Genomic DNA, 26,202 nt, shown 5'->3' with positions numbered 1-26,202 from the left:
GAATCTGTGATTTGTTTTCCAACGAGTCCCGTAGTTCAAGAACATTGAAAAACCTGGTTTGCCAACACCTGGCGCTCCGGACCTCCTGTGAGAAGAAGGTGCTGATAGAAATGGACACATGGCCAATAGATTCCAGGATTGCTTTCAGCACCATGTATTTCTTCGTTGTGCTATTTACTGTGGACATATGGATGGTGTTCTTTAAACGTTCTCCTTTGTTGTTGCTCTAAAAGCCAAGTGTATCAGCATGCCACAGTTTTCTCCTCGCCCCTTTTTGCTCCCCTTGTAGCCATTTCCAAAGGAGTGGCGTGATGGTGAAACACTCTAATCCCACTGTGTGTCATTGCATCCAGCCCCCGCTAATGATGATGGTTTATGAGGGAACTCATGTCGTCTTTTTTTTTTTTTTTTTTTTTTTTTTTTTTTGCCAGACCCCTCCTCACGTCCTCGCTCCCCAGTTATCCCTCATTAATTTCCTGTGCCGATCACATCGACAGGCTGAAAATTCAATTTAATGACCTTCCTCTGTGCTGCACCTAATATGATTTTACGTGCTGTTCTGGTCAGGACCCCAGTCTAATTTACATAACGATCATCCCTGCCAGATAGTGTTGCCCCAGCAACAGAGCTGGGATGGGAATGGGGGGATGTTACGTGAGGAAGCGGAGGAAGGGGGATGTAGTGTGTCGTGGAGATTAACAGGGAGGGCTGTGAGGAGGCGTTGGCAGGAAGAAGGAGATTGGATGGAGAGAGACAACAGTGAGCCAGGTCGGACAGAACACAGAGATAATACTTTGCTGGTCTTCCCTCTTCATTTTGGTTTTACCCCCGGCGCTGCAAAATGGACCGAGTGACACAAAGGGTTGTGGAAAAAGGCCAATGGCACCTCCTGTCTCCGATCCACTTTCACAGTCAAACAAATCTAGGGTAGAAAATGAGTGGAATGCAGCGCACACACACCTGCTGGGCTTCCACCCCTAATCTCTCAGAATCAATTAGTTCACCTCCCCTGCTTCAGTCAAACCACATTAGCTTGGCGTCAAATCAAAGCATTTCACGTCACCAATCTTCGCTACCCCTCCTTAAGCTTTTCTGCTTGTCTTCATCCCCTTCTCATTCTCTGCAAAGTACAGTTTTAAAAAGGTTAAAAAGCTAAATTGGCTTTTAAAGGAATATCTTGGGACAAGCAAGTGCTGTGAACGGGCACTGCAGCAGCCATTTATCCAAATACAGCACAGAAAAGTACTCTGTGCATGAGACCCCGCAGTATCGCCTTACTCTCCCAGCTAATAATCTGGTCGATACCAAAGATGCCTCTGATAGATAGCGCCTGATTCTTAAGATGACTGCTTCAGCCTGCCCCAAGCTCTCTATGGGCAGTAATTATGAAGTATGGACCTCATTAGTTTCCTTCCAGCCAGACGACATTAGCATATTTCAGCCTCCTAATTATATGAGGGCTGAGTCGAATGGTGGCAGTAGAGAGTGGGACGTGAATTTGTTTTGGGCGGACCCAATTTGGTTAAGGGGTCCATCCAACTGAACCTTGAAGAAATTTGTGAGTGCACGGATAATGCGTGCCACGTTTTGCTCTATTTTCTCTTTGGCCGCGTCATTGCTGCGCTCACTGTATACTGCGCATGCAGACTGCCATAGTCATGTTTTGTCTCCTTTTTCTCGTAGACTGAGATTGCGAAACGCCTCAATGCAATCCTGGCTCAGATCATGCCATTCTTGTCACAAGAGGTAAGTGTCACTGCAGTAAGGAGCAAATCAAACGTGAGATTTAGACTCACTCTTTTGCCAAAGTACAACACAGTGGAACCTCCAAAGTCAAACACAGTTCAATCTAGATTGCAGGCTGACCTCCGAGGGTCCCCACGACTTTGCAGGCTGAACTCCATACACTTAATGTGCATACACCTTGTAAATGGCAATGACCAATCTTGAAATCCGCAAACATTTAGCAAACAGTCACTTATACTACATCATTGTTGGCTTTTTGGGGGCAAATTGAAATGCCTGTTTTAAATGTGACTAATTGCTTTTCCTTCCTGATGTGTTCCCTCCAGCACCAACAGCAGGTTGCTCAAGCTGTTGAGCGAGCTAAACAGGTGACAATGACTGAGCTGAATGCTATCATCGGGGTACGTGGACTTCCCAATCTGCCTCTCACTGTGTGTATACCCCTTCTTCTTTCTTTATTTTACCTGACGACAGGGGCAAACCTGCACGTAGAGAGGAGTGTTGGCACCCTAACCACAGGCAAATACTGGCCATATCCAAACGTGCTAAATTAGGCTTGGAGGTTTCGTTCACCTTCCCGCTTCAGTTCAGTTGGCCTGAATTTGAGTTGCAGTATACGTGGAAGACAAACGTGGAAGGGGCAACAGATTCAGGAAGAAAACATGGGTGACAGGTGTGTTTGCTGTATTCGTTTTAAGTCAGTTTTATCATGCACCATTTGAACATTCAGACTGAATGCAAATCACAACTTCCTCTGTACATGTGCAGACTTGCCCCTGATTTCAGTGTTGTGGTATGTTTATTACTATTATTTTACTATAATGCAAAATGTTTTTTAAAGCGAAGCGCTTTTATTCCCTCCGATTTGGTTCTGCAAGGCAAAATCAACATACAGTACATCAGATTTCCCATTATCCAGCAGTGATATCAATGTATATTGTTTTTCATTGCTGCTTTGATTCGATTGAAGGTTCCAGCTAACTGACTTGCCTCCCCAGTCCCCAGTAACCTAATGGAATCTCTGGATTATGACAAACAGTGAGATCACAGTCAATGCTATTTCCAAGCCAAAAGTTTTGTATGCTTTGACTATGTTTGGGGCCTCACTTAAACTTTGTATTTTCTTCTTTTTGATTCAAGGGCAGAAATTCAAGTGCACTTTAAAAACCAGTAATTGGCCTTTTAATAGTTACAAGCCCACATTGCTCTCGAGCCAACGAGACCTTTTACTTATTTGGTCCTCCATCTGCTGTTATTTAAGCACTAGACGCTTACTAATAGCCAGCTTGGACCCAGATGTTAAAGTGACCCTTTTGATTAATCCTCTCTGTAGCAGAGGTTAGTCAGTGGCTAGCTTGTCCCAGTGGCAGGGGGTCAAACCTAATGAGAGGTGGATAGTGAAATTCGATTAAACTAAATGAGCCCTGAGCACAACCCCCAGTTTTAAAGATAATTACTTCCTATTTCCCCTTGAAAGAGGTCAGTCTGTCAGCAACAGGAATGTCCTTTCTTTAATTACAGATGTTTCAGAACGGACAGAACACAGGCAGGGGAAAGAAAGGCTTTATTATTTGGTAGGAGACTTGGCAGGTAATCAATCTCCCTGCCGAGAGAAAGTGGGACTTGACATTCAAAAACTGGCACGCCCAAGTCCAATCAAACCGTATAGGTTTAGTGTATCACCAGATTTTCACAACGATTTTACATTCCCATCCATCTATTACCTGAACCGCATTTGTTATTGTGACCAAGTCTAAGTAGTAACAGAAACACAATACACAAATATTGAATTTCTATAACAGCCTTAGGTTTACTCAAGTTTCACTTTCCGGCAAGACAAATTAAGCTGTCACATTTTTTACTTAGTTTAACATTAAATAATGTAGTTACATGTTTTATTGTAGTTTTGCGTTGTAACGCAATCTTAAAAATTCTCGTGATGTCCCCTTGGTGGGCTCCATAGTCTGGTGACCGACGGTGCTTGTGTTGTAAACAATTCAATCCACTCACAATACTCCCAGCCGGTAAGTGGATGTAAATAGGAAATTAGCCGGATAATGATCTTTGAATAATGTTCATGAATTATGAAACCTCTGTCGTTAGCATCCCTCCCACGGCGTCATGCTTTTATTTTTTTGTGGCACGGACTGACGAATGTAAGGTGGGAAGCGCTTTAAAAGGACAAGGACGGACGCAGTCGGAGGATGATTATTTTTATGAATAAGGATGGAGGGACGATGAGGGAAAGGTGCCCATGTCGCCGACGTAGAATGGACGGCAGAATAGGGTAAAGCGCCCATCTCTGCTCATTTCACCTTTCAAAACCTTGCTCCTCTTCACTTATTTGTTTATATAAAACTTCAATTTAGTCTCCTTTCCTTTTGATTTGAAATTAAAAACTAATAGTCATAATTTGTCAGAATAAAAATATATTAAAAGTGAATTTCCACCCTGATTTTGGGGCCCCCAAGCGTGCACGGTGCCTAATGGGCTAGCCGGCCCCGAAAGTTGCTGGTTATAAAATGTAAAAGAATAGCCAGATGAATTGCATGAGGCAGGCCTCTTTTTATTGGTTAGCTTTATTCACCTGACTCCAGCAAAGTTTTAAACTGCATAACTTTGTTAACAAAGTTGCAAAATACCCTCTTTTTTCATGCTGTGATTAATCAAATGACCTGAAAATGCTAGCTTGATTCATCCTGAAGACATACAGTACATTTGCATTTCTCCTCTTGGTCACCAAATCACGCTAGGCGATGTTACGTTTTGGCCCCACAGAGGTGTACCGGGTACTTGGTAAAGAAACAGTACATTCTATGCATGATGTTTCTTCTGTTCTCTTCATCTCTCTCAATCTGTTCCTCCTGTCCTCTTTGATCCTTCAGAAGCAGCAGCTGCCTCACTGTATCTATCCAACTTTCATGGTTAGAAATGATTCAAAGCACTATCTGTTTAAAACTGCTTGTCATTTATATAACATGCATTGCTTTTAAAAGGAAGGTGTTTAGGATGATGCTTGACTTGTGTGTGTGTTTGGCATCTTGTTGGTCATCCGTGTTACTGGGGTGTCTCGGGTTTGCAGTAGACTAAATATAACATGCCAGTAAAAAGCAGTGACACTATCTCAAAGCGGAAATCAACCCAAACACATTTTTTTCGAGAATATGTTCCCAGCAGGCCCACAAGTCGAAACACAGCATTCTGATTAATATTGCGTTTGTGGAATATGAGTTAAGCAGCAAAATCCACCCCTTTTTAGCCATCTCACGGCGCGGCCATTTTGGCACTTCTGTCGACTGAAAATGACATTGCAACTGCTCAGGGCTCAGGTAACGACCAATCACGGCTCAGCTTCAGAAAGCAGGTCAGCCGTGATTGATCGTTACCTGTGCCCTGAGCAGTTGTGATGTCATTTTCAGTCGAGAGAAGTGATAAAATGGCCGTCGCCCAGAGATGGCTAAAAATGGGCATATTAACTCTTATTGCGCAAACACAATATTTATCAGAATTCCTTGTTTCAACTAGTGGGTTTGCATAGAACATATTCTTGAGGAAAGTAATGTGTTTGGGTTGACTTCCCCCTTCAAGTCACACAAACATTTGCTGCTTATCAATTTGCGTAATTAGTCCGGTGTGTCTTTATGTGATCAATGATCAGTTGTTGAGCTAGTATGCCAGCTGGTTTGTGCTGGTGCTGGTGTTGACGCTTGCGCTGCCTGACAGTTGAGTTCTGCAGGGAGTCGGCTTCGCCTAGTTAACTTTAATTGCCTGTTTCCTGTGGAAGTTGCCTTGGCTGCAATGGCGTTTACGCATAATGAAAAAAGATAAGAGTGAAAGGGAGCCAGCTCTTTAACCATGAATATTGAATTGGAAGCAATTTATTTCAGTACCCCCCGCCCCCCATTTCTTCTCTCGCCCTTTTCCTCACTTGTCTGCCCAACCACATTTTACTAATGAGGCTTCTTGATAACGATCCCTGCACACTTTTCCTCATTAGGCACACTGAATAGGGATGCCCATGCCCCAATCTCATGCTCACTCTTCCACTCCCTTGTTAGCTACTGATTCTGTCTCGCCACCCTTTTGTCTCTTTTGTTTACATTTTGTCCCCCAGACCTCACAGGAAACTGTGTGCGCTTCAGCCCGTGCACCTTTACTCTATCGATAGGAAATGCTGCCTCTCAGTTGCTTTCATTTACTATAACGGGTTCGCCTGTTAAATAAACCTCTGTATGATGAGCCCTCTTTTAGTCTACTTTCTGCATTGCATGTGTGGATGATGTAATTGAGATACCATCGAGCATCAGAAAAGCAGTCATGATTTTTTTTAAGCAGTTGATGGATCTGCTAAGTGTTATTTAACCTTGTTTTAGAGCACTTGCTTCCCTTTGCCTGATGGCTGTGTAACTCCTATCTGTCGACTCACTTCACCCCGAATGCCTTTTACACACAGACATCTGAGACCTCTTGGGGGTTGTAGGTCGGCATGTGTATGACTGGGCTCAAACGGGTTTTAGTGGAGATTCTTTTGCTGTCATTGTTTTCAAATCCACCCGACTATGTTGACAGAAGAATTGAAACGTGCCTCTAAATTAAAAAGCATTCATTCATTGTGGCTTGAGTTGGAGCACTTGAGTCTGGACAGTTGATCATCTGAATATTTCGGAAAAATCTTTGCTTTAAATGCCTCTGCCTCACCATCACTGTGGCCAGGAGCACAAAGCCATGATGGTACGGTTTGAGACATTCGGTGTGGAAGAACTTTGCTTTGCCCTCACAGAGCCTTGAACTTAACCCCATTACCAATGAGCTGAAATACCGTACGCCAACATCTTAGCCCACCTCTCTCCCACCAGGAATGTGAAAAATGGGATCAAATCCAATCCTTCTCGAATGGCTACTTATCGCATTGCTTTAGTGTATGTTTATTTTGTTGGGAACAGAATTGCTGAACTTTGCATGTCATCACCTGTCATTCTCCTTTACGGGTTGAACGGTGGAAAAAGGCTATGCAAGAAAAGCCCGTATGATATTTGCCCACAGTCGTTAAATGAATTGCTTTCCTCTCAGTAAATGAGCTGGGTCTGTTTGTTGGCAGTCGCCGTCATCTTGCCATTATCCATAAACGGTTTGGCCTGGAAATAAATGTTGTTGTAAGCCAGCGCTAATGCATGCATAAAGTGCGGTCAGTCAGTCATGGATTCACTTCCCAGCCGACCCACTTGTCCTCTTGTCTTCCTTCCCGCCTCCCTATCTTTGTTGCAGCAGCAGCAGCTACAGGCCCAGCACCTCTCCCACGCAGCCCACGGGCCACCTGTGCAGCTTCCCCCGCACCCGTCAGGTTTACAGCCACCCGGCATCCCCGCTGTGACGGGTGCTGGCTCTGGCCTGCTTGCACTCGGTGCTCTTGGCAGCCAGGCGCACCTGCCTGTAAAAGATGAGAAGAACCATCACGACCTGGAGCACAGAGGTGAGGAGCACGCACTCACTCACTCACTCACTGTAAATTGGTCAAATAGTAGATTAACTCATTCACTGCCATTGACAAATTTGTCTTTTCACAGACCAGCCATTAAATCACAGGAATTTATTGTTTTTTTGTTTTTGTTTTGTTTTTTTCAAACATTCGGGTAAAATAGGGCCTGAAAATGTCTGGCAGTGAATGAGTTAAATGGGATGGGGTGGCGGAGGTGCAGTTTGATTTGGTCTACAGGTTGGCAGTGCTGTAAATTGAATTTACTGTAACGGTCATTAGGAACCCAGAACGAGAGACATTTTAAAGACCCACTTTGTCGCTGGCCTATTGAGCATTAACAAACATTTACTAATCAGTAACAAGGGTATTGAATATAACCTATAGAATGGTTAGAAATGATACCTTATTAGATACGGGTATTAACATGAATTATGCAGTTGATCACATGACCAATGAAATTAATCTTTGATCTGAATAATGTATTACTTTCATTTGATGAAAGCGCAGGGACATTGTGACACCCATACTAATCTGCTTTTTGCTTTTCTCTCTCCTGGCCCCTCATCTTTCCATTCGCCTCTGGCTATTCCTATGAAAGAACGGGAGTCGAGCACGGTACGTCTACGCCCCACTCTTCCCTTGTACCCCATGTGTGTCCTGTCTCTGCTGGTGATTACCTTACAGAGACTCAAGGTCCTTAGAAATCCATGTTCTCCATGTAAGAACACACATTTTGTGTATGCGAGTGCTCTAGCATGAGGGTATTGGCTGACTGAAATCAAATATTGAAGTCTAACCAAATAGTCTAAAGCCATCTAATCCTTGAGGAAAATGACTCCAATCGGAGGGAGCGGATTAGTAGGTGGCTAGCTTCTATAATTTCATCTCAACTTTTGACTGTCCTCGTTCTCAATATTCACCAGTCAGCTCGCTAGCCCTGTCTGTTGCCCTTTTATCACTCCACCCTCTCATGTTAAAGTCTCTGTTTATTGGACTGCCTCATAGCGTTCAAATAACTGGAGCGTAACGCTCTGCTGGATGGGACAGATTACGTTCCCATTGACTGGCCTTTCTGAATGGGCCCACTCATGTCTGAAGGGAACCCAAACTATGCCTCCATCTTGTGTAGTGACAAGTGCCGGCATACCTGATCTTGCCACTCCTCTTTGTAGTGCGCACCCACTCGGGCTTCAAGACTTCCTATTCTGTTGTCTCAGGTAATCCAACACCAGACAAGGTGGAAAGTATACGGTTATTGAGTCCAAGCAGCCCTTTAAAGGTCACCGGCTTGCGTACAAAGACGAGCTGTATTCCATCAATCAATGTCTCTCTCCCCGCGCCTCAAGCGAGCAGTTACTGCACACACTTTCATGTTTTGATGCAGGAAACTGGAAATCAGAAAATTGTGCGTAATTCGATAAAGGAAGTTTGAGTCTTCATGTGCTGGCCCGTGCAAAAGCATATTCCAAAGCAGTTGCGGTGTTATTGGCTGCATGTGTCATTAACAGCCTGGAGAGGCAGCTTTTTAAAGTTTTTTTTTTTTGTTTTTTTGATTTTTTTAAACCACCACTTGGTGGGCCTTAGTCTGACTTTTCCTCCAGACCACTTTTCTTGCTCATTCCTCTTTTCCGATGAAGGCGCAGGCTTTGTTTTGCCGCCAGTCAGTGTGGCCAGCCCTCAGAGTTCTCTCCTCACCCAACGTTGTTGCCTGTCAGCATGTCTGGCCGTGCCTCCCCACAGCACCGGAGCCCAGACTACAAAAATCCCGTTTGCACGTACTTAGAGTGTGCCAGTTCATGAGGGCATTCCCGCTAGTGGGGAGAAGCTCGTTGCCACACAGCCCATGCTCTCATTGCTTGCCACGTTATTTTCATTTTCTGCTTTTTCCTTTCTTCTTTTCTTTTGGCCTGTTTTAGTTTATTTCCCCTCTTGGTGATACCCTGTTTGTGTTGTGTCGCATTATACTCATTTCCACATCAATTTAGTGGCCCCTTTTTAGCCTTTCATTTCCACCGGGGTCGATTTTTGATGATCTTTGCTGGCAGTCCGTTATAGTAAATGAATGTCTCCGACCTGGCATTGTGCACACATTCAGATCTTTCTTTGGTTGATGGACGAGAGGCTGGTTGCTTTACTCTTATTTACAAGCACATCCATGTTGGTAATTTAGAAATATGTATCTCAGTATGTAATAAACCATCTTTTCTCTTATTCTTGTTTTATTTAAATTGCTTCAGGCATGTTTCTGAATGTTTTACTTATGTCTGTAAGCGGATTAGCTATGGATATCTGCTTGAACACAAACATGCCCCTCGGCTGTCCCTTACGCTTGCACAGCCTTGGTCTGTCCTTACTTTTGGCGCTACTGTTTTTATTGTTTGGGATTGATGATGGGTATTTCCAGGTGCCACCCCTCTGGCCTTTCTTTCCCCTTCCATCACAAATCAGTCCAGAGCCACTGTGCACTTGGTTTCAGTTGCACTTGGTTTCAGTCAACATTGCCAGAGCTTTGAAGAACAGAAGCCCAAGTCATGTCGAGACTTAAGTGTTGGCAGGGCAGTGCTTTCTTGGTCCCTCACATCTGGCACTTTCCTTGACTAACGAGTCAATTTGTTAGTTTACTTGCCGTCAGTGCCAAGATCGAGGAAGATGACAGACTGGAGGCCTCCTCTAGTGTTTTTGTAATATTTCTTTCATGTAAATAATTAAAGCTTGGAGAGCTTTTGGAGTGTTTAATTTTCACCGACGCATCTCTGTTCTGTTTGTTGGCAGAATAATTCTGTGTCGCCGTCAGACAGTCTGCGGGCAGCAAGTGAAAAGCACCGCGGCTCGTCAGATTACGGACTTGACCCCAAGAAACGTAAAGTGGACGACAAGGACAGCATGAACAGATATGTGAGTGTATTTGCTTTAATCAATTGAAAACAACCCAATGGCAGTAGTACAAGTGTACCCATTGGTGGGAAAAAGTATGAGGGCACGGAACCATCCATAAAATGTTAAAATTGAAAGAATTCCATTCCCCTAAATGATTCAGCGGTAACAGAAGGGATTAGCCCAAACCCCTCGTTGAAGTCAATAGTACTTCTTCTATTTTTTTCTCATCTAATTAACCAATTAATTGCCAGACTAAGACAGTCTGCAGTCATTTCCATCTCATCACACTCTCATTGTTTAGTCAGCTTCTTTTTTTGCTGTTGCAGATACTGCACCGGAAATGTCGTTTATGAGAATGTAATTATAAATCAAGCAACACTTTTTTGATGTGAATTTTTAGATGGTTTAAATGAAACAGACATGGACACAATAAACAGAACCGAGTCTGCAGATCACTCAAACTAAAACACAAACTTGTCTACTCAGGTGAACATGAATTATCATACTATTTTAGACATTATATACTTGACGTATTTATGCCTCTGGCATGCCTTCATTTTAGGACAGTGACGGAGACAAGAGCGATGACTTAGTGGTGGATGTTTCCAACGAGGTAAGACCGCCTTGGGACAATGTCGCCCAGCCGCATTCCACAGTGTTAGCTTTTCTAAGAACAGCTGTCTGTGGGGGAATCAACACCTTCCACACTGTTGCCAAAAAGTCTGTCCTAATGTTGATTGTGTGTGCAAGTGTGTGTATTTCTTTGTTGTCATTCTTTTGGCATCCGTGCGTAAAATAAGACAAAGATAAAAGGGAGCGGCAGGTGAATGAGGAGTGTTTGTGTATGAGAGCGTTTGAGCACACATGAGTATATATATTATCTATGTTTGCACATGAGGCCCCAGTTTGTTTGACCTACGTGTACATGCCAGTCGCTTTCCTCCAGTCTGTTTGCTTAGTCTCTCTCCTTGTCTGTCTCGTTTGACTCTGTAGGATCCAGCCACCCCTCGCGTGAGCCCCGCTCACTCTCCTCCAGAAAACGGCCTGGATAAATCCCGGGTATTGAAGAAAGACGCTGCGCCCAATAGCCCTGCCTCAGTGGCGTCCTCAGGAAGCACGCCGTCCTCCAAAGCAAAGGACCACACCCATATGGTGGTAAGCAGCATTTATACTGTATATTAAAACAAAAACAAAAATGACCGGATGAAGTAAGAAGGTGCTCTGGAGGTGGGCAAAAGCTTTTCACTGACCGACTAGAAGGTATTTGCCCAATGAAGTGGCCATTTTTGAAGGCCTTGTATAGAGGAGGCTTAGCAGCTAGCTACGATGAGGGGGCTTGAAGGGGCAGTGGGTCGATGCACACTGTGGAAATCAAACCCTGTGGCTTACTCCTCTCAATCGCCTTCATGGCTTAGCCAGTAAGTGGTCATTTCTTCCTCACCGAGGCTATAAATAACCCAGAGACATGACTCGTTTTACTTCCTTGTTTTTTTTCTCATCTTCTCTCCCTCTTTCATTTCCCTCTTCTCGAATGTTGTAACCTGGACTGGTTTGACATAAACTGCTCCCCTAAAGAATTACAGTGCACAGTACTACGCGAGACACCCAGCTTCCCTCCTTCCCTCATTAATGTCTTTCACCAGGCTGAGAAGCCCACCTCTTTTTCTTTGATTGGGGAAGGAGGAAAGAGCTTCATTATGAAGAAGTGTTGGGCCGTCATCTAGCTTGTCGAGTTATGTTTAACGAGCTTGACCTCTGAGCAAAGGTTTATGCCGCGGCCCCTACGCCAACCACTCAAACCATGACTGTAATGAAGTGCCAGTGTGGGATTGGATTACCCTGAGCAATCCGCTCAGTTTGTCACTCTGGATTTCCTCGCGAGTGGGACTATTTTCAGCTACCGGTACTTTTTTTTTCCCCCTCCCGTTTTTGTAACTGGCAGGTGTTGTGTGGCGACACGAAACATTTTGCAGACACCCCCCCCCCCCCCCGATGTGTCTGAGGAGGATTTGACTTAGTGGCCTAAGCAAACAAACACGCAAAACAAGTAAACGGTGTTTGTTGTTTCAGAATGACAAGTCATCTACACCGAGCCTGAAGTCCAACACACCCACACCCAGAAATGAGGCACCCACACCAGGAACAAGTACCACTCCTGGATTGAGGCCTCTAACGATGGGCAAACCGCCTGGCATGGAGGCGTTAGGTAATAAGCACACTCATACCCCAGACCTGCTCCAAACTTATCTCGAGTGCCCGAATGGAAGGAGTGCTGCTGCATGGCTTTGTTTTTCCGACCAGCAATGAATCTGTACTCTTCTAAATTGTGAATGAACTGATGCAGTATTACGCCGCTGAATCTCTCATGCTGACTATCTTACTTGAGAGTATTAAGAAGTCAGCAGTTTGGTGCTGGACACAAAGGATTTGATTTAAAAAAAAAAAAAAAAAAAAAAAAAAAAGTAAACCGATGATGGTGCAAAATTGAAAGTCAGGTTAAATATTTCAAAGGTTTGCCGCTCCACTCAAAGTTGGGAATTCAAGACCTTCACAGACACTTTATGTCATGAAAACTGTGTTTGTAATCCCCTCAAATGACCTTTTTTTCCTCATCTATAGCTGCCCCCGCCCTTCGCACACCGCTGTCTATCGCGGGCTCCTACGCCACCCCCTTTGCCATGATGGGTCATCATGAGATGAATGGATCACTGACCAGCCCGGGTGTCTATCCTGGTTTGATTTCACCTCAGATGAGTGCTGCGGCTGCTGCGGCTGCTGCTTATGGACGCTCACCAATTGTAAATATTTGTGTTTGAACATTGCATTTATAAAAGGTTAGCAACTTTGCGTGCGCCTTTCCCACTCTTTGTATAATTGAGCCTCATCAGTGTGGCGCAAGCATTGACCGGCATTGGCACGAATTAACCGTCTTAGCTTTATGTTGTACAATGTGTATGCAAAACGACTTTGAGAAACTTAAGTATTCATTCTGTATTTCCATAACTCTTTGTGAATATTTCTGCTCCCCTGGCTACAGCTTTGTGTACATGATGAAAAAGAACAAAGACTGCCAAGATCCCATTACTTTGATGTTCACTAGTTAGCATTCAAAAGGCTTAAAAAAGGCGCTTCCCTAAAATGAATCTCATGTTTGAAAATCTCCCAGGTTTTCATTAGTATTACCAAGTGGGATGTTGTGTTATCTTGTGTAAAGCTTCTCTGTTCGCAATCGAGTGGAATCTGTGGTTTTCAAGGGATTTGCCTCGAAACAACCGTATAGGGCTTTCAGCGGATGAAAGAGAGTAGCTATAATTTCCCATTTGAATATTTTAATAGCCCAACTTATATCAGCAGGTTGTCATTTGTTTTTAATGCTTTACTCTGCTTGTTTATGCAGGCGGGGTTCGACCCCCATCCCCACATGAGAGCTCCGGGCCTGCCAACCAGCCTCCCTTCCATTTCAGGAGGAAAACCGTGAGTATTTGAACTTTTCGTGTTGTTTTCAGCCAATAACTCTGAGCTAAATGTGTTGAGATGAAAAACACCTGTGGTTTGTAAATATCAGTTACTATGGATTCAATTTCTGGTAAAAGTTGAAAGATCAAAATAAACCACTTTATTTATTTATTTTTTACCCAGTGGAAAGATGCATTGTGGGTAGAGCTCACTCTCCCAGTTTAACTTGAATACATTTGGTACAGATGACCAATTCTACAATAGCGTGGCATATTGGCTTGTTGAAAATGTACATTCTTTTCAGTTGACTGGTATCGCAAGGTAGAAATGATCAAATTACTGTCAGGGGTATGTTTTTCAGCATCCTGTGTCAACATGACAAAGCCACTCCGACAAGAGACATACCTTTCTCAAGTTGATTTCCTCGCTCCTTCTGGCTTCTTTGCAGGGCGTATTCTTTTCATGTGAGTGCGGACGGTCAGATGCAGCCTGTGCCCTTCCCCCCAGACGCACTGATCGGCCCGGGCATCCCACGGCACGCTCGTCAGATCAACACACTGAGCCACGGGGAGGTTGTGTGCGCTGTCACCATCAGCAACCCCACTCGCCACGTCTACACGGGCGGCAAGGGCTGCGTGAAGATCTGGGACATCAGCCAACCAGGCAGCAAGAGCCCCGTATCCCAACTTGACTGTCTGGTAATTAGTTGTCATTGTTTCTTACATGGTCATGGCACAATGCCTTTTTTACAGGCCTCCAACCAGTTGTGATACATTATATACTCACTGGATGACAGCTCATTGCTTAAGTCCCATTGCACTGTAGCGAAACCCCACATCCCAATGGGACCGAAATGGGGGTAATTTGGCAGTGTCTGGCTGTGCTGTGCTATGCTGAAATAATCCTTTGCTGCGGGGAAAAAAAAAAAAAAATCCTGCTGACTAAAGATGTTCTGATTGGCTGACCTTGTCTGCCATTACCGAGCTCATTTCTTCCTCCCAGCTGCCTTCCATTTCTCATTGTGATACTGCGGCTTCATCCTCTTCAAATGGCCGCAAACATCCTTGAGGTGCACGGGGAGTGCAATTGGCGCTTATAAAACCGTCAGGGTGCTGTTTTTAATTCGTCTGAGAGCGTCCACACTCCTGATTCCTTCCCTGTATCTCTTGTTCAAGCTGAAGCCTTCATCTTCACTTTATCACGAGAGACGAAGAGGTTTTTCCAAAACTGCACTAGGCTTAGAAAAGCCATTTGAGGGGATGACGTGTCCGTACTAATCATAGTTACCCCACAGACGTACAATTGGTGGTCTTTGTGTATTTTTCTTAGTGTGGGGAAAGAGCATATCAAGATGTTCTCCAATTAACCGGACAATGCTCCCCTCTTGTTTGTGCTTCAGAACAGGGACAATTACATCCGCTCCTGCAAGCTGTTGCCTGATGGCCGCACCCTGATCGTGGGTGGCGAAGCCAGCACGCTGACCATCTGGGACCTGGCGTCGCAGACGCCACGCATTAAGGCGGAGCTTACATCTTCTGCCCCGGCCTGCTACGCGCTGGCCATAAGCCCCGACGCAAAGGTCTGTTTCTCCTGCTGCTCGGATGGTAACATCGCCGTGTGGGACCTCCATAATCAGACCCTCGTCAGGTACGTGCGTCGACATGTCAATAGAAATGTCCAGCTCCAAGCGGAGTCATACTTCCCTCACCGAGTCATGATTTAATCTTTCTCCTCCTGTCTTATGCCATACAGGCAATTCCAGGGCCACACAGATGGAGCCAGCTGCATCGACATCTCGCATGATGGGACCAAGCTCTGGACCGGAGGCCTGGACAACACAGTGCGCTCGTGGGATTTGAGAGAAGGGCGGCAGCTCCAACAGCATGACTTTACCTCACAGGTAAAGACGACCTCCCCGAACAGATACATTCACCTTATCTTTGTTTTGATTCATAGTCGGTCTTCAACATTCTGATTTCAAAGTTGAGAAGGTTACATCATCAGCTGTTTGGTTGGTCCTCGTTCCAGATCTTCTCTTTAGGCTACTGTCCCACTGGAGAATGGCTGGCTGTGGGCATGGAGAGCAGCAATGTGGAGGTGTTGCACCACACTAAGCCTGACAAGTACCAGCTACATCTGCACGAAAGCTGCGTCCTCTCACTCAAGTTTGCCTACTGTGGTAAGGAATTTGTTGCAGGCATTTTTAGCACATGAAAGAGGTATTCTTTGGGCAGTTGTGCAAGAACTAGAATTGTCTGTTCGTTTGGACAATATTGTCTTAAAACAGGGGTCTTATACTCACCACCCGGGGGGCATTTGGATGACCTGGCAGGATGATATTGACATCAAAGTTTAATGTTAGGTCAGCTTCCATGTTTTTTGCCCTGGGCGGGTTGTGTGTGTGTGTTTTGTCATCACTTATGGGCTAACAGAGCTCAGGATCATGACAGCTTTCAACAAAACGTAATTCTGAAGTGACACCAAGTGAAAGAAAAAGATATCCTCTCACCCATTCCCAGTCATGTCTTTTCCAAAACCTGCTGCGAAGAGAAAGGTTGGCGACGAGAACTGACAATTTCAAGAAAAACAGGAGATGGAATGTGTTCAAGAAATCAGACGGTATTCCTCAACCAGAAATGCTGAGGATTAATAATAATAATAATAGTAGTTAGTAATAAAGATTGAGAAGATCAGATTATTTTTCTTTTTTGGAATACTTGAACCCCTTTTATGTCTAGTACTTGATGCGGCCCGGACACACCTAGAATTTATCTCCAGTAGCCCCAACAAAAATTTAATTTGAGACCCCTGTCTCAAGCTGTGCAGGTATACTGGATAGCTCTACTCACCTCAGTATTACAACTTTGGTGTTTTTTGAGTTCCGATGGCTCGGATGGGGTTTTTTTTTTCATGGCAAAGTGTAATTTAGAATATTGTTAGAAGCAATATAGAGTAACTTTACCTGAGGTCAAGGATGGACCTTCTATGGCAGAGTGAATCTGTGTTTTCGCGTTATTTAATGTAAAGTAACATTACTTTGTAACAAAGAACGTCTGGAAACAATTCTGCACACAAACCTACTCCAATTGGGTTGTCAACATGTGTGATCGTTGCTAGTTCACGTCACTCTGTAGATGCTTGTGAGAATTATGTGGACATTATTTTCCCATACATGCCATACATTTAGATACATTTGCTACTGCTTCAGATCCCCACTGGCATGTGGCAGTGTTGTTGTAAAATTCAAGCTACAAATGCGATTTTACTATAGTTTAACACCCCCCCCCCCAAAAAAAACAAAAACATAAATACAGGAAGTCCTCGAATTACGACGTCTCGACTTTACGACGCCCGTGCCTCCTCCGCCTTTTTCCCCCCAGCACCATAGTGACTACGTTAACATGCACTTGGGTTAAGGTCAAAATTCCAATTCCTGAAACATTCTGAATAACCCGTTTACATGATTGAGCGGACAGAGTTGCTCCGGCATTTGTATAACCGACTGTGAACGGCGACACACGGCGTCATGACGCAAATGGACGTCATTTCCGCGTGTTACTTTCAACTGTCAATAAAACACTTGATATTCATGTCACTCACCACATGAATGAAGCAGCCGGTTTCCTCCTCGCTCCAAAAGTGTGCTTTTGCGCTGCGTCTCTGAGCTTGTTTACCTCTGCTTGGGGCGCACGCCAATCACCGGACTTCCGCATACAAGCACTTCCTGTACTACAAAGACCAGTATTCGTTGCAGTTGTCCATGCGCAGTGTTTTGTTCGTGTCTGTGCGCGCCGGCAGTATCTTTGCCTTTTTCGCCCTCCTCTCGTCCGTCTCCGTCCACTTCTCAGCAGTAATGCTAAGTACAGCATCTTATGTTTTTATTTTAATGTATTTTTGTTTTTTTATACAAAGTATTTTGACGTAAATTTTCGACTTTAACGGTGAAATCAGACATACGCGGGAATTTCTGTTACATCTCTAATGTAGGAAAGGAACTCGTTTGTAAATTGAGGACTTCCTGTATTTATTTCTGCTCTAAGCCCTCATATAGCACAGTGTCGGATTTCAGCCACTACAGAGCTGGTTAATTCAAATGATGCTTCTTCCGGGCTCTTGCTGCCATTAATTACACCATTAGCCAACTAGTCATTTGGGTAATTAGTCAGAAGCTGATTTAAATAATTATCTGAGCGGAAATAATGCGGGACCCCATTATGAGATTTTTCTGATCGTTCACGTTGTATTATTTTCCCCAATTAGCTTTTATGACCATTGATGGATAAAGTCATTATGCATTTGCCTCCTGGCTACAGTTATGGATGTCAGGGATTAAATGTCGCCATTGTAGAAGATGCTCTAACCAATTTGTTTGTGGAGATTCTTGATTCTTTTCTGAAGACAACTTTTTATTGTTTACAGGTAAATGGTTTGTCAGCACCGGGAAGGACAATCTGCTGAATGCGTGGAGGACTCCGTATGGTGCCAGCATATTCCAGGTATTAACATCAGACAATGCACATTGACAAGCAAAACAACCACAACTACAGTAAGATTTCCTTGTTCATTTGAAGTAAACCTGAAGCATCGACTACTGCTACTATTGCAAGTTTCTTCCGTCTTTCCCTTTTTTCACTGCACATAAGGTGTAATTTCCATTGACAAAACTTGATACTACAAGGTACTCGTTTGAATGGTAGTAGCAGCCCTGCTGGTCCCTCATTGGTCAAGCAGAATGGTAACTCAAGCATAGACAAAAATAAACACATGCTAACGGCGGCTTACCGCATTGCTGAGATTTGGTAACCATTTGTCTGTTGCTATTAGTGCTGCACGACATTGGAGAAACGATATTATTGCGACAATTTTCATGTACCTAAAGAAATGATATTTTCATTATCTCATGAATGAAGTAAAACATTTTTTCATGCAGCAAAATACAGTAACCAAACCCAATGCGTTCTTAATTAATTGTAATTCCCCTTGGTAATGTCCAACTATTGGGCGGCGATGCACATTTAACTTTGCATCTGACTGGTCAAATTCAGATAAGCATATCTTTGCGATATGCATGCTGCATTGGCCATTATCGCTATATCGATATTTTTTCGATATATTGTGCAGCCCTAGTTGCTATGAACTTTTCTAGCCATAGAGGCTGCCATGTATTTCTTACCAGTTTATTAACTTCTCTCACAGTCCTCTGTATAAAACAAAATAAAATAAAACTCTCACCTCACCACCCACCTGCAAAGAAAGTAGAGGAGACCCTCATTCTAACATCTACGTTTTGAGTGTTTCATGTGCTGTATATCCAAATGGAGTTCTAAACATGACGTTGTTTTATTTGTGCAGTCCAAGGAGTCTTCTTCAGTCCTAAGCTGTGACATCTCAGCGGATGACAAATACATCGTGACGGGTTCCGGTGACAAGAAGGCCACAGTCTATGAGGTCATCTACTAGAGACACACTCACTCTGCTTCAGCACTTCTACTGAGACTACTCTTGTCGCTGACCCTGCCATCTTTCTGCAAAGTGGAACACATGACTTTTGTCCACCCCTGAACACATCTGCTACAGGGAAGCTGATTTTTACAGCGTGCAGCCTTTTGTCGGGGGCGTCACATTTTTGTCTTATTTTCTTTTGTATTTTTTTTTTTTTTTCGACTATTTGAGCATAACCCAATGAAGCAGTGCTTCAGCCCTGAGAATCATGGTCCACAGATGTCTTGTGAAAAGTGTACATATTGGATTAAATACAAATACATTTTATATATATTATAAAACATATATATACATATATTTTCATGTCCTGGGTGTACCTGTGATATGTTTTGGCACTCACCGTCTTACTTAATATGTGAGCGCAAATCATAGATTAGAACTTTTGAACTGTAACTCACCTTTTTTGTTTCCTTGAAGCACATTCTGTGGGCTGACCTTTTCAACAAGATGCAGAGTAGCAGGACATTGCAAACTAGGCCCTTGTGGAACATTTAAATGGCTTTTCAGCTCAGTGCTCTTGCGAGATAATGTCATCGGATCTGCGTTGTGGAGCCACTGGCTCAGTTGTGCCACAGTAGGAACCAGCGAGACACTGATCGAAAAGAGGAGATAGAGGGAGTTTAATGTTTAGCTTAACCCTTGGACTTAATTTGGCAGCAGAAGCACTGCAGCAGCCATGATCTTAATGACAATGTGCTTTTGCCTAACTTTGTGTAACAAGGGATGCAGTATTGCGCCACTGATTTCTTAACTGTAGGCTATTGTCAAAAAGTCAATTCTAAGCCATTGGAATCAGTCTGCCATTTTGTTTTTTTAATCTTATCAATATTCCTCAAATGTGTTTGGTTGGTCATGGCTGGGATGCAGGCGTCATCGACTCCACCTTTCAGTCCTTGAGGAATTGATCAGTGCCTGTTCTTGATGAAGCCGTGGGAGACAAAAGAAATAGGCAAAAGACTCAATCAAGTGTTGCTTATGTTGACATGAACATTTAAGTGAATCAGTCTGGTTTTTACACTGTGCTTCTGACAACGTCAGCCTTTCCTACAGAAAACAAAAGGGGACGAGGTGTGGGAGGATTGCACTTCCCACTGTATCACACCAAAGTATGTAGCAAATGCTGTCAGCACTGGGAAGAAATGTACAGTTGTTAATAAATCAATAAAACTTTTGTAGAAACTGGCTTGTTATCTGCTGGAAAAAAAATTAAATAAATACTTGTGCATAGGTGGGGGGTGAGTGGGCGGGGGTCATGGGCACCACCTTGGGCCCCTCAACACCCACGTCACCCCAAAAATTACAATGGACACCCAAACATCGAGCAATACACCAGACATGTATCACGTAGCAAATTTCTCCATCCGCACCCCCACCATCAACAATCAGTTTCGAAGGGGCATTAGTCATGTGTGCACGTCCCAGGCAGAAATGTTACTTTGCATGCCACTGTACTCATGTCACGCACAAGTGGACAAAGGAGTTGGGTCACACGGGAAAACAAAAGACAATTACAAAGTTGTACAAAGTAATATGAGAATTACGTTATCCTAACGAATGAATCTTGAAGTTCCCATCCCAGCCTAAAAGCAACAGTCTGCAATCACTGCCTTACAAAATAGCAAAGGTTAAAAACATATATGCCAAAACATCAATTGTTTGTTTGGGAAACTTACAGTAAGTGTAACTTATGGTCCTCAACATTGCACCCGTTTGCTCAAAATACTACTTTTCTAAATGTTTTTTTTTTCTTGAAATTGATCAATTAGTATGCAACACTTTATTTCTATATGCAACATTTACAAATTATCACTTAGACAACATTCGTAGGAAATTTGAATGTTCCATCACTGTTGAGCTATTTTTAGAACAAGACTGCGGGTGACTTAAGTGGTGCTGGGGGGATACCTGGTGACCCCTGCCTTTTCGTAATCCAAACCTGTTTTCTGAAGCTGAGCCATGGTTGGTCGTTACGTGAGCCCTGAGCAACTGTGATGTCATCAGTTGACAGAAGTGACAAAATGGCCACCCTCCTGAGATGGCTAAAAACGGGTGGATTTCTCATATTCCGCAAACGTAATATTAATCACAATGCCTTGTTTCAACTAGTGAGCCTGCATACAACATATTCCTTGAAAAAATACGTTTGGGTTGACATCCCCTTTAAAAGCTAGGATGGAAAACACATGGAAAAATAATTTTTGAGGAAATGAAAAAGTCAAATACGACAAAATAAAATGAAAATAGTGACCAAACGTACCACATATAGGACAAAAAGTTACAAATTTCCCATGGAAACACTGATCGGTGTTGTACACAAGCGTGAACAAGCACACTGGACATTGGTAGGACGTCTCAACGGGTAGGAAGGAATTTCAGAACACCGGATTTGCTCTGTGTGATCACTAGATGCTGTAGCTAACACACCTAGCAGGAATGCTTACTTAGGTATGCAGCTCGACATCAATGCTTATTGGAGGGTATGGCAGCGCAAATACTTCCTGCTTGCTCTAATTCACGCCGTCGTCACGTCTTGTTGTCCTGTGTTTTTGGAAAAAAATCAGAATGTCCATGCTAAATTAGCAACCAATCCGCCCGCTATTTCTGTAAACAACCTTGTCCAGAGAAGAACTCTGTGACCCAGCACCCCACCCTATCTGCGATAGGCTAGCAGTTGCCTTCATTCGCTGGTTGGAATGACTGACAACAGATCAAGAAGATAGGAAAAGGGTTTGCTACGGAAGCGTGGGGCTGCCAATGTGGAGTAAAAATATTATGACTGGCAAATACGTTCGACCCTACTTGCGAGTAGGTTCGAACGTATATAAATACGTTCAAACGTACCCGCAAGTAAGTTTGGACGTACTCGTATATGTATTTGAACGTACTCTCATACGTATTCGAACGTACTCGCAAATTTCATTCAAAAGTACTGGCAAATACGTTTGAATGTACTTGTGAATAAACAATGTTTACTTACTTAATCTTGGAGAGTATTGGTATAATATAAGCCAAATGCTAAAAAACAAAAACAGCTGTATATATCTTTTTTTTACTTAAACCTGCGCAAGTTAGTACCCCGTGGCATGATGGGAAAATGCTAAGTTTGTAGCATTTAGCCGAAAAGTACATTTGAACGAACTGGCAAAAATGCAGTTAACATTTACAGCTAAAAATATTAAGGCCACAGTGTTGTTGAGCGATATGCTGCCATTTACATGATCCTATTAATGAGTAATTGCAACTGCTATCGGTGACTAGTTGTCTAGAAAAATAATAGTTTATGGCGGGCCTAGTTGAGAATTGTTCTTGCATAGCCTACACAGACTAGATTAGTGCTCAACACTAAACCATCTTAATCATGTGACATGCATGAAACTTGCCAGGGAATACAGAAAATGAAGCCTGAGTTCGAAATTTGTTCCTGCTCGTGTGTGCTTGCGTGCGCATTTGAGTGCGTGTTGGGGGGTGATAACCTCCACCTGAACCTCCTGCCACCCCATCGCCAATCTATGTAAAATTGTCTAGCACCGTCCCTGTTAGATTCACCCAAAATATCCAGCTTGTTTTGAACTGATAGGCTAATTCTCAACCTCAAGAATTGGACAGAGATCAAAAGCAATGACGCAGCAGCAGCATGCTCTGCGTCACTTCCCACGATACTCACATTTCACACACACCCACTCTTACTCTCTGAACAATGACAAAACCACTTTGGGAATTTGCCACTCGGAGCTCACCTATTATATGTTATGTTTGATTGTGTGCGTGTGTGTGTGTGTGCGTGTGTGTGTAAAAATGTCAAATATGCAATAATGACATTGCAACTTTACAACTATACTGCTATATTACGTTCCAATGGCCAATGCGATTAATTTATCCTTAAAATGTTGTACGCTGATAAGAATCTTTGCCTCCTGTCCTACATACGCAACAATAAATTCCTTTTGTTTTTGCTTACTTCTTTTTTTTTTTTTGCTCATGTCCTTTCCCACTTGCTTGTTCTGCTCCCATCGCAGGAGGTGTAAGTGTTCATTTTCACTTTTGTGGGCGAGCTGGGTGTGAGGCTGTGATTTCTGACTGTGTGTGTGAGCGAGAGGGAGACAGTGTGGTTGGGCATGCAATATGAGGCCATTTGTTTGTCATGCATCAGCTCACTGAGTGGGCTCAAGACTCATATGGCCCATTTTGTCTACTGTATGTTTCCTCAGTGAATTGTCTCTACAATTACTGCTTTTCTATATTCCTGCACAGCTCACGTGGCCAACTTCCAATCAAAAATGTGATAATAACTACAAGGATTTTTTTCCCGGTTTCATTTTCTGTTTCGTAGGCCAGATTACTACAGTAGGAATAGGCAAACTAGAAGTTGTTTTGCAAATTTGTACATTTTACATCAGACGTTTCAATGTGCAGAAATCAACATTTGTAAGGCTTTTTCTTTAGTATGCTGTGTTGTAAATACAGGATTGTTACTTTTGCTATCCAAAGTAGAGAATACTATTCGATAGGGTTGGTCATCGCTTGAATTTGGATGTTTCCGGTTCTGATTCCGGTTCTTTGATTTGATTCCGATTCCTAACGGTTCTCGATTCCGATTCTTAACAACAAAAAAATGAGTTATTTTTGGAAAAATCACATTAATTTCTCTGTTCTTTAAATTAAGGACGGGAGCGCATAACCGCGTTTGTACCACTAGAGTCGGGAGTGCTGTTGCGTCTTTCTAACTTTAAAGTCGGGTGAGCGGATACGTCTGTGCCTTTTTTTAAATCCAATTGTCCGTCTCTTAGCAAATTTAATGCAGATTTTTTTTGAGTCATAGGCTAATGGCGGACGCTGTCGATCGCCGGCGGCTGTGAAATAAGTAACGGGAGTAATATATAGACGAGACGACGCGCTTGTGGACTTTGAACCAGTCGAACGTGATATGGTATGGTTTGTAGACAATGATGATATTTACATCTTTGTAACAGAATAGAGGATGATAATTACCACTTGAATTTTTTTAAAATTAAAATAGTGTTTCTCTTGCACTGACACGTTATTTTTACATCTTTGATTGAAACAGTAAATAATAAACCCTGCCTGTGTGAAATCCACATGTCTAAGCTGTCTAATTCTTTTGGAATTATATTTCTGTCTGCTACAGGGGCTGAGATATTAATTATTTTGTAAGTGTTGAATTTCTGGGAAAACTTCAAGTTTTCAAGGGTAATTCCAAAGATGACCTTAGGTTTTGGGGAGCTGTTGAGCCAGGCATTTTAGGCCTTAATGGGTTAATTTCATGAACTTTTTACTGTTTGTGAACTTTACCATGAATTACTCAAAGGGCTGTTTGTAACCAGTATATTTATTTTAATAAACATTTTTGTATTATTATTATTATTTAGTGTTATTTTTCACAAGAGCTTTATTTTTGAGAAGTTCAAGACAATACAATAATGCAGCTGTTGCTGAAATATTTAAATAATAGAAGCATTTTGCCAAAGTGTGACCAAGTTCATCATCTATTAAGTAAATCAAACCTGGATTTTTTATGCTTGTCCGAGACCTGGCTAAATAAAAACTCACCGATGGCTGGACTGCATGTGCTGCCGGCTATAATATCTTTAGAAGAGATCGTGTGGGAAATCGGGTGGAGGGGTAATGTTATATGTTAGGGAACACTTAAAGTGCAAACAGGTAGAATGGGTTTGTGTACACAACCTTAAATGCATCTGTCTTAAAATTTCTCTTCCCCCACAAATGTCAATAACTCTAATTGGCATGTATATACCTCCATCAGCTTCTAAGGCTTTCTATGTGGAGCTTCAGGCTCTACTTAAGGAATGTGACACAAGAAATACAGGAATCCTGATTGGAGATTTAAATATTCACTGGCTCGACAAATCAAATCGGAGACAGTTAAAATTGCTGCTAACTAATTTGAACTTTATTCAACTAATAAAAGGTCCTACTAGACTAACTACTTCTTCTGAAACATGCATAGATCTGATCTTTTCCAATAAGTGTGAGAGGATTCAAAAGACGTTCAATATGATCACAGGTCTGTCAGACCAATAACTTCATTCTGTTCTCAAGAAAGCTATCTAAAAATAGATACTCATGCACTAAGAAAACAATATCAGAGCAAATGAGAGTACCAAAAAGGGAGATTCCAAATTTGACACAGGCGCTAAAAAATATCAATTGGAAACATTATATCTCCCATAATCATGTTAATGACAGCTGTAATATATTCATGACTGTTATCCAAGACACTGTGTCTGCATTTACAAGTAAAATTAAAACAAAACCATCAAAAAAGAATCATCTCCCATGGTTAAAGGAAGCCATACTGACATTAATGAAAAAACAAGATAATGCTCTTAAAATATCTCTTACAACAAAAAGAGTTAATGACAGGCAGACCTTTACTTCTCTAAGAAATAAAGTAATAAAGTAAATTCGATCGGCAAAAGCATTTTTATAATCAACATAATTAGTACTGCGAAAAGAAACACTAAAGAGATCTGGACAAATATTTAAAAAACTGACAGGAAATACTTTAATACGGAGAAATAAGGGAATTACAAGTACAGATTCTTAATCTGCGCATAGTTTCACAGTCACAGGTTGTCAAAGCTGTGTCTGGTCTCAAAAACTCCAAAGCAAAAGATGCATTTAGTATAGATGTAACATTCCTAAAATATCACCAAGAATGTTTCATAGCACCATTAACTGCTATTGTAAATAAATCCATAAATGAGAGTCTCTTCCCTGAACCCTGGAAGTGCTCTGTCATAACACCAGTCTTTAAATCAGGTAAATCTGCAATAACCAGCAACTACAGACCTATAAGCATACTTCCAGCAGTCTCAAAAGTCCTGGAAAAGATAGTATCAGAACAAATTGTTGATCACATTAACAACAGTCCATACACTCTGAACAGGCTGCAGTTTGGCTTTAGAAAACATCATTCTACTGAGACGGCGGTTTGCTCCTTTCTGGAAAACATAAAATCAAAGCTAGAGGCAGGCGGTGTCATTGGTGCTGTTTTCATTGATCTCAGAAAATCATTTGACACCATCAACCATCAGATAGTGCTGACCAAACTGTCTAGTTTTAACTTCTCACCAAGTACGTTAAATTGGATTGGATCATACATA

At 42.6% G+C, this 26,202-nt stretch overlaps 1 protein-coding gene across 7 annotated transcripts in view; it reads left to right on the top strand.

Moving 5' to 3' along the window:
• Positions 1-20,239, top strand: part of tle3b (TLE family member 3, transcriptional corepressor b) — a 28,247-nt gene extending 8,008 nt beyond the window's left edge. For 2 of the 7 annotated variants that reach the window (XM_086025563.1, XM_086025562.1), the window contains exons 6-21: positions 1,684-1,746; positions 2,073-2,177; positions 7,012-7,217; positions 7,780-7,837; positions 9,995-10,117; positions 10,662-10,712; positions 11,093-11,254; positions 12,170-12,305; positions 12,719-12,897; positions 13,497-13,573; positions 14,004-14,253; positions 14,955-15,202; positions 15,308-15,455; positions 15,584-15,734; positions 17,975-18,051; positions 18,908-20,239. In XM_086025563.1, coding sequence (XP_085881689.1) covers positions 1,684-1,746; positions 2,073-2,177; positions 7,012-7,217; positions 7,780-7,837; positions 9,995-10,117; positions 10,662-10,712; positions 11,093-11,254; positions 12,170-12,305; positions 12,719-12,897; positions 13,497-13,573; positions 14,004-14,253; positions 14,955-15,202; positions 15,308-15,455; positions 15,584-15,734; positions 17,975-18,051; positions 18,908-19,015 — 2,142 coding nt within the window. In that variant the 3' untranslated portion in view covers positions 19,016-20,239. The remainder of the gene's footprint in view (positions 1-1,683; positions 1,747-2,072; positions 2,178-7,011; positions 7,218-7,779; positions 7,838-9,994; positions 10,118-10,661; positions 10,713-11,092; positions 11,255-12,169; positions 12,306-12,718; positions 12,898-13,496; positions 13,574-14,003; positions 14,254-14,954; positions 15,203-15,307; positions 15,456-15,583; positions 15,735-17,974; positions 18,052-18,907) is intronic. The other 5 variants (XM_086025566.1, XM_086025565.1, XM_086025564.1 and 2 more) reach the window with 5 other exon arrangements.
• The last annotated feature ends 5,963 nt before the right edge of the window (positions 20,240-26,202 follow it).

The sequence above is a fragment of the Filicampus tigris genome, chromosome 3, assembly GCF_054856515.1.
Source record: "Filicampus tigris isolate MCC_2025a chromosome 3, RoL_Ftig_1.0, whole genome shotgun sequence".
Lineage (NCBI taxonomy): Eukaryota > Metazoa > Chordata > Actinopteri > Syngnathiformes > Syngnathidae > Filicampus > Filicampus tigris.
Note: the sequence above shows the minus strand (reverse complement) of the source record. Positions and strands in the feature narration are given on the sequence as shown.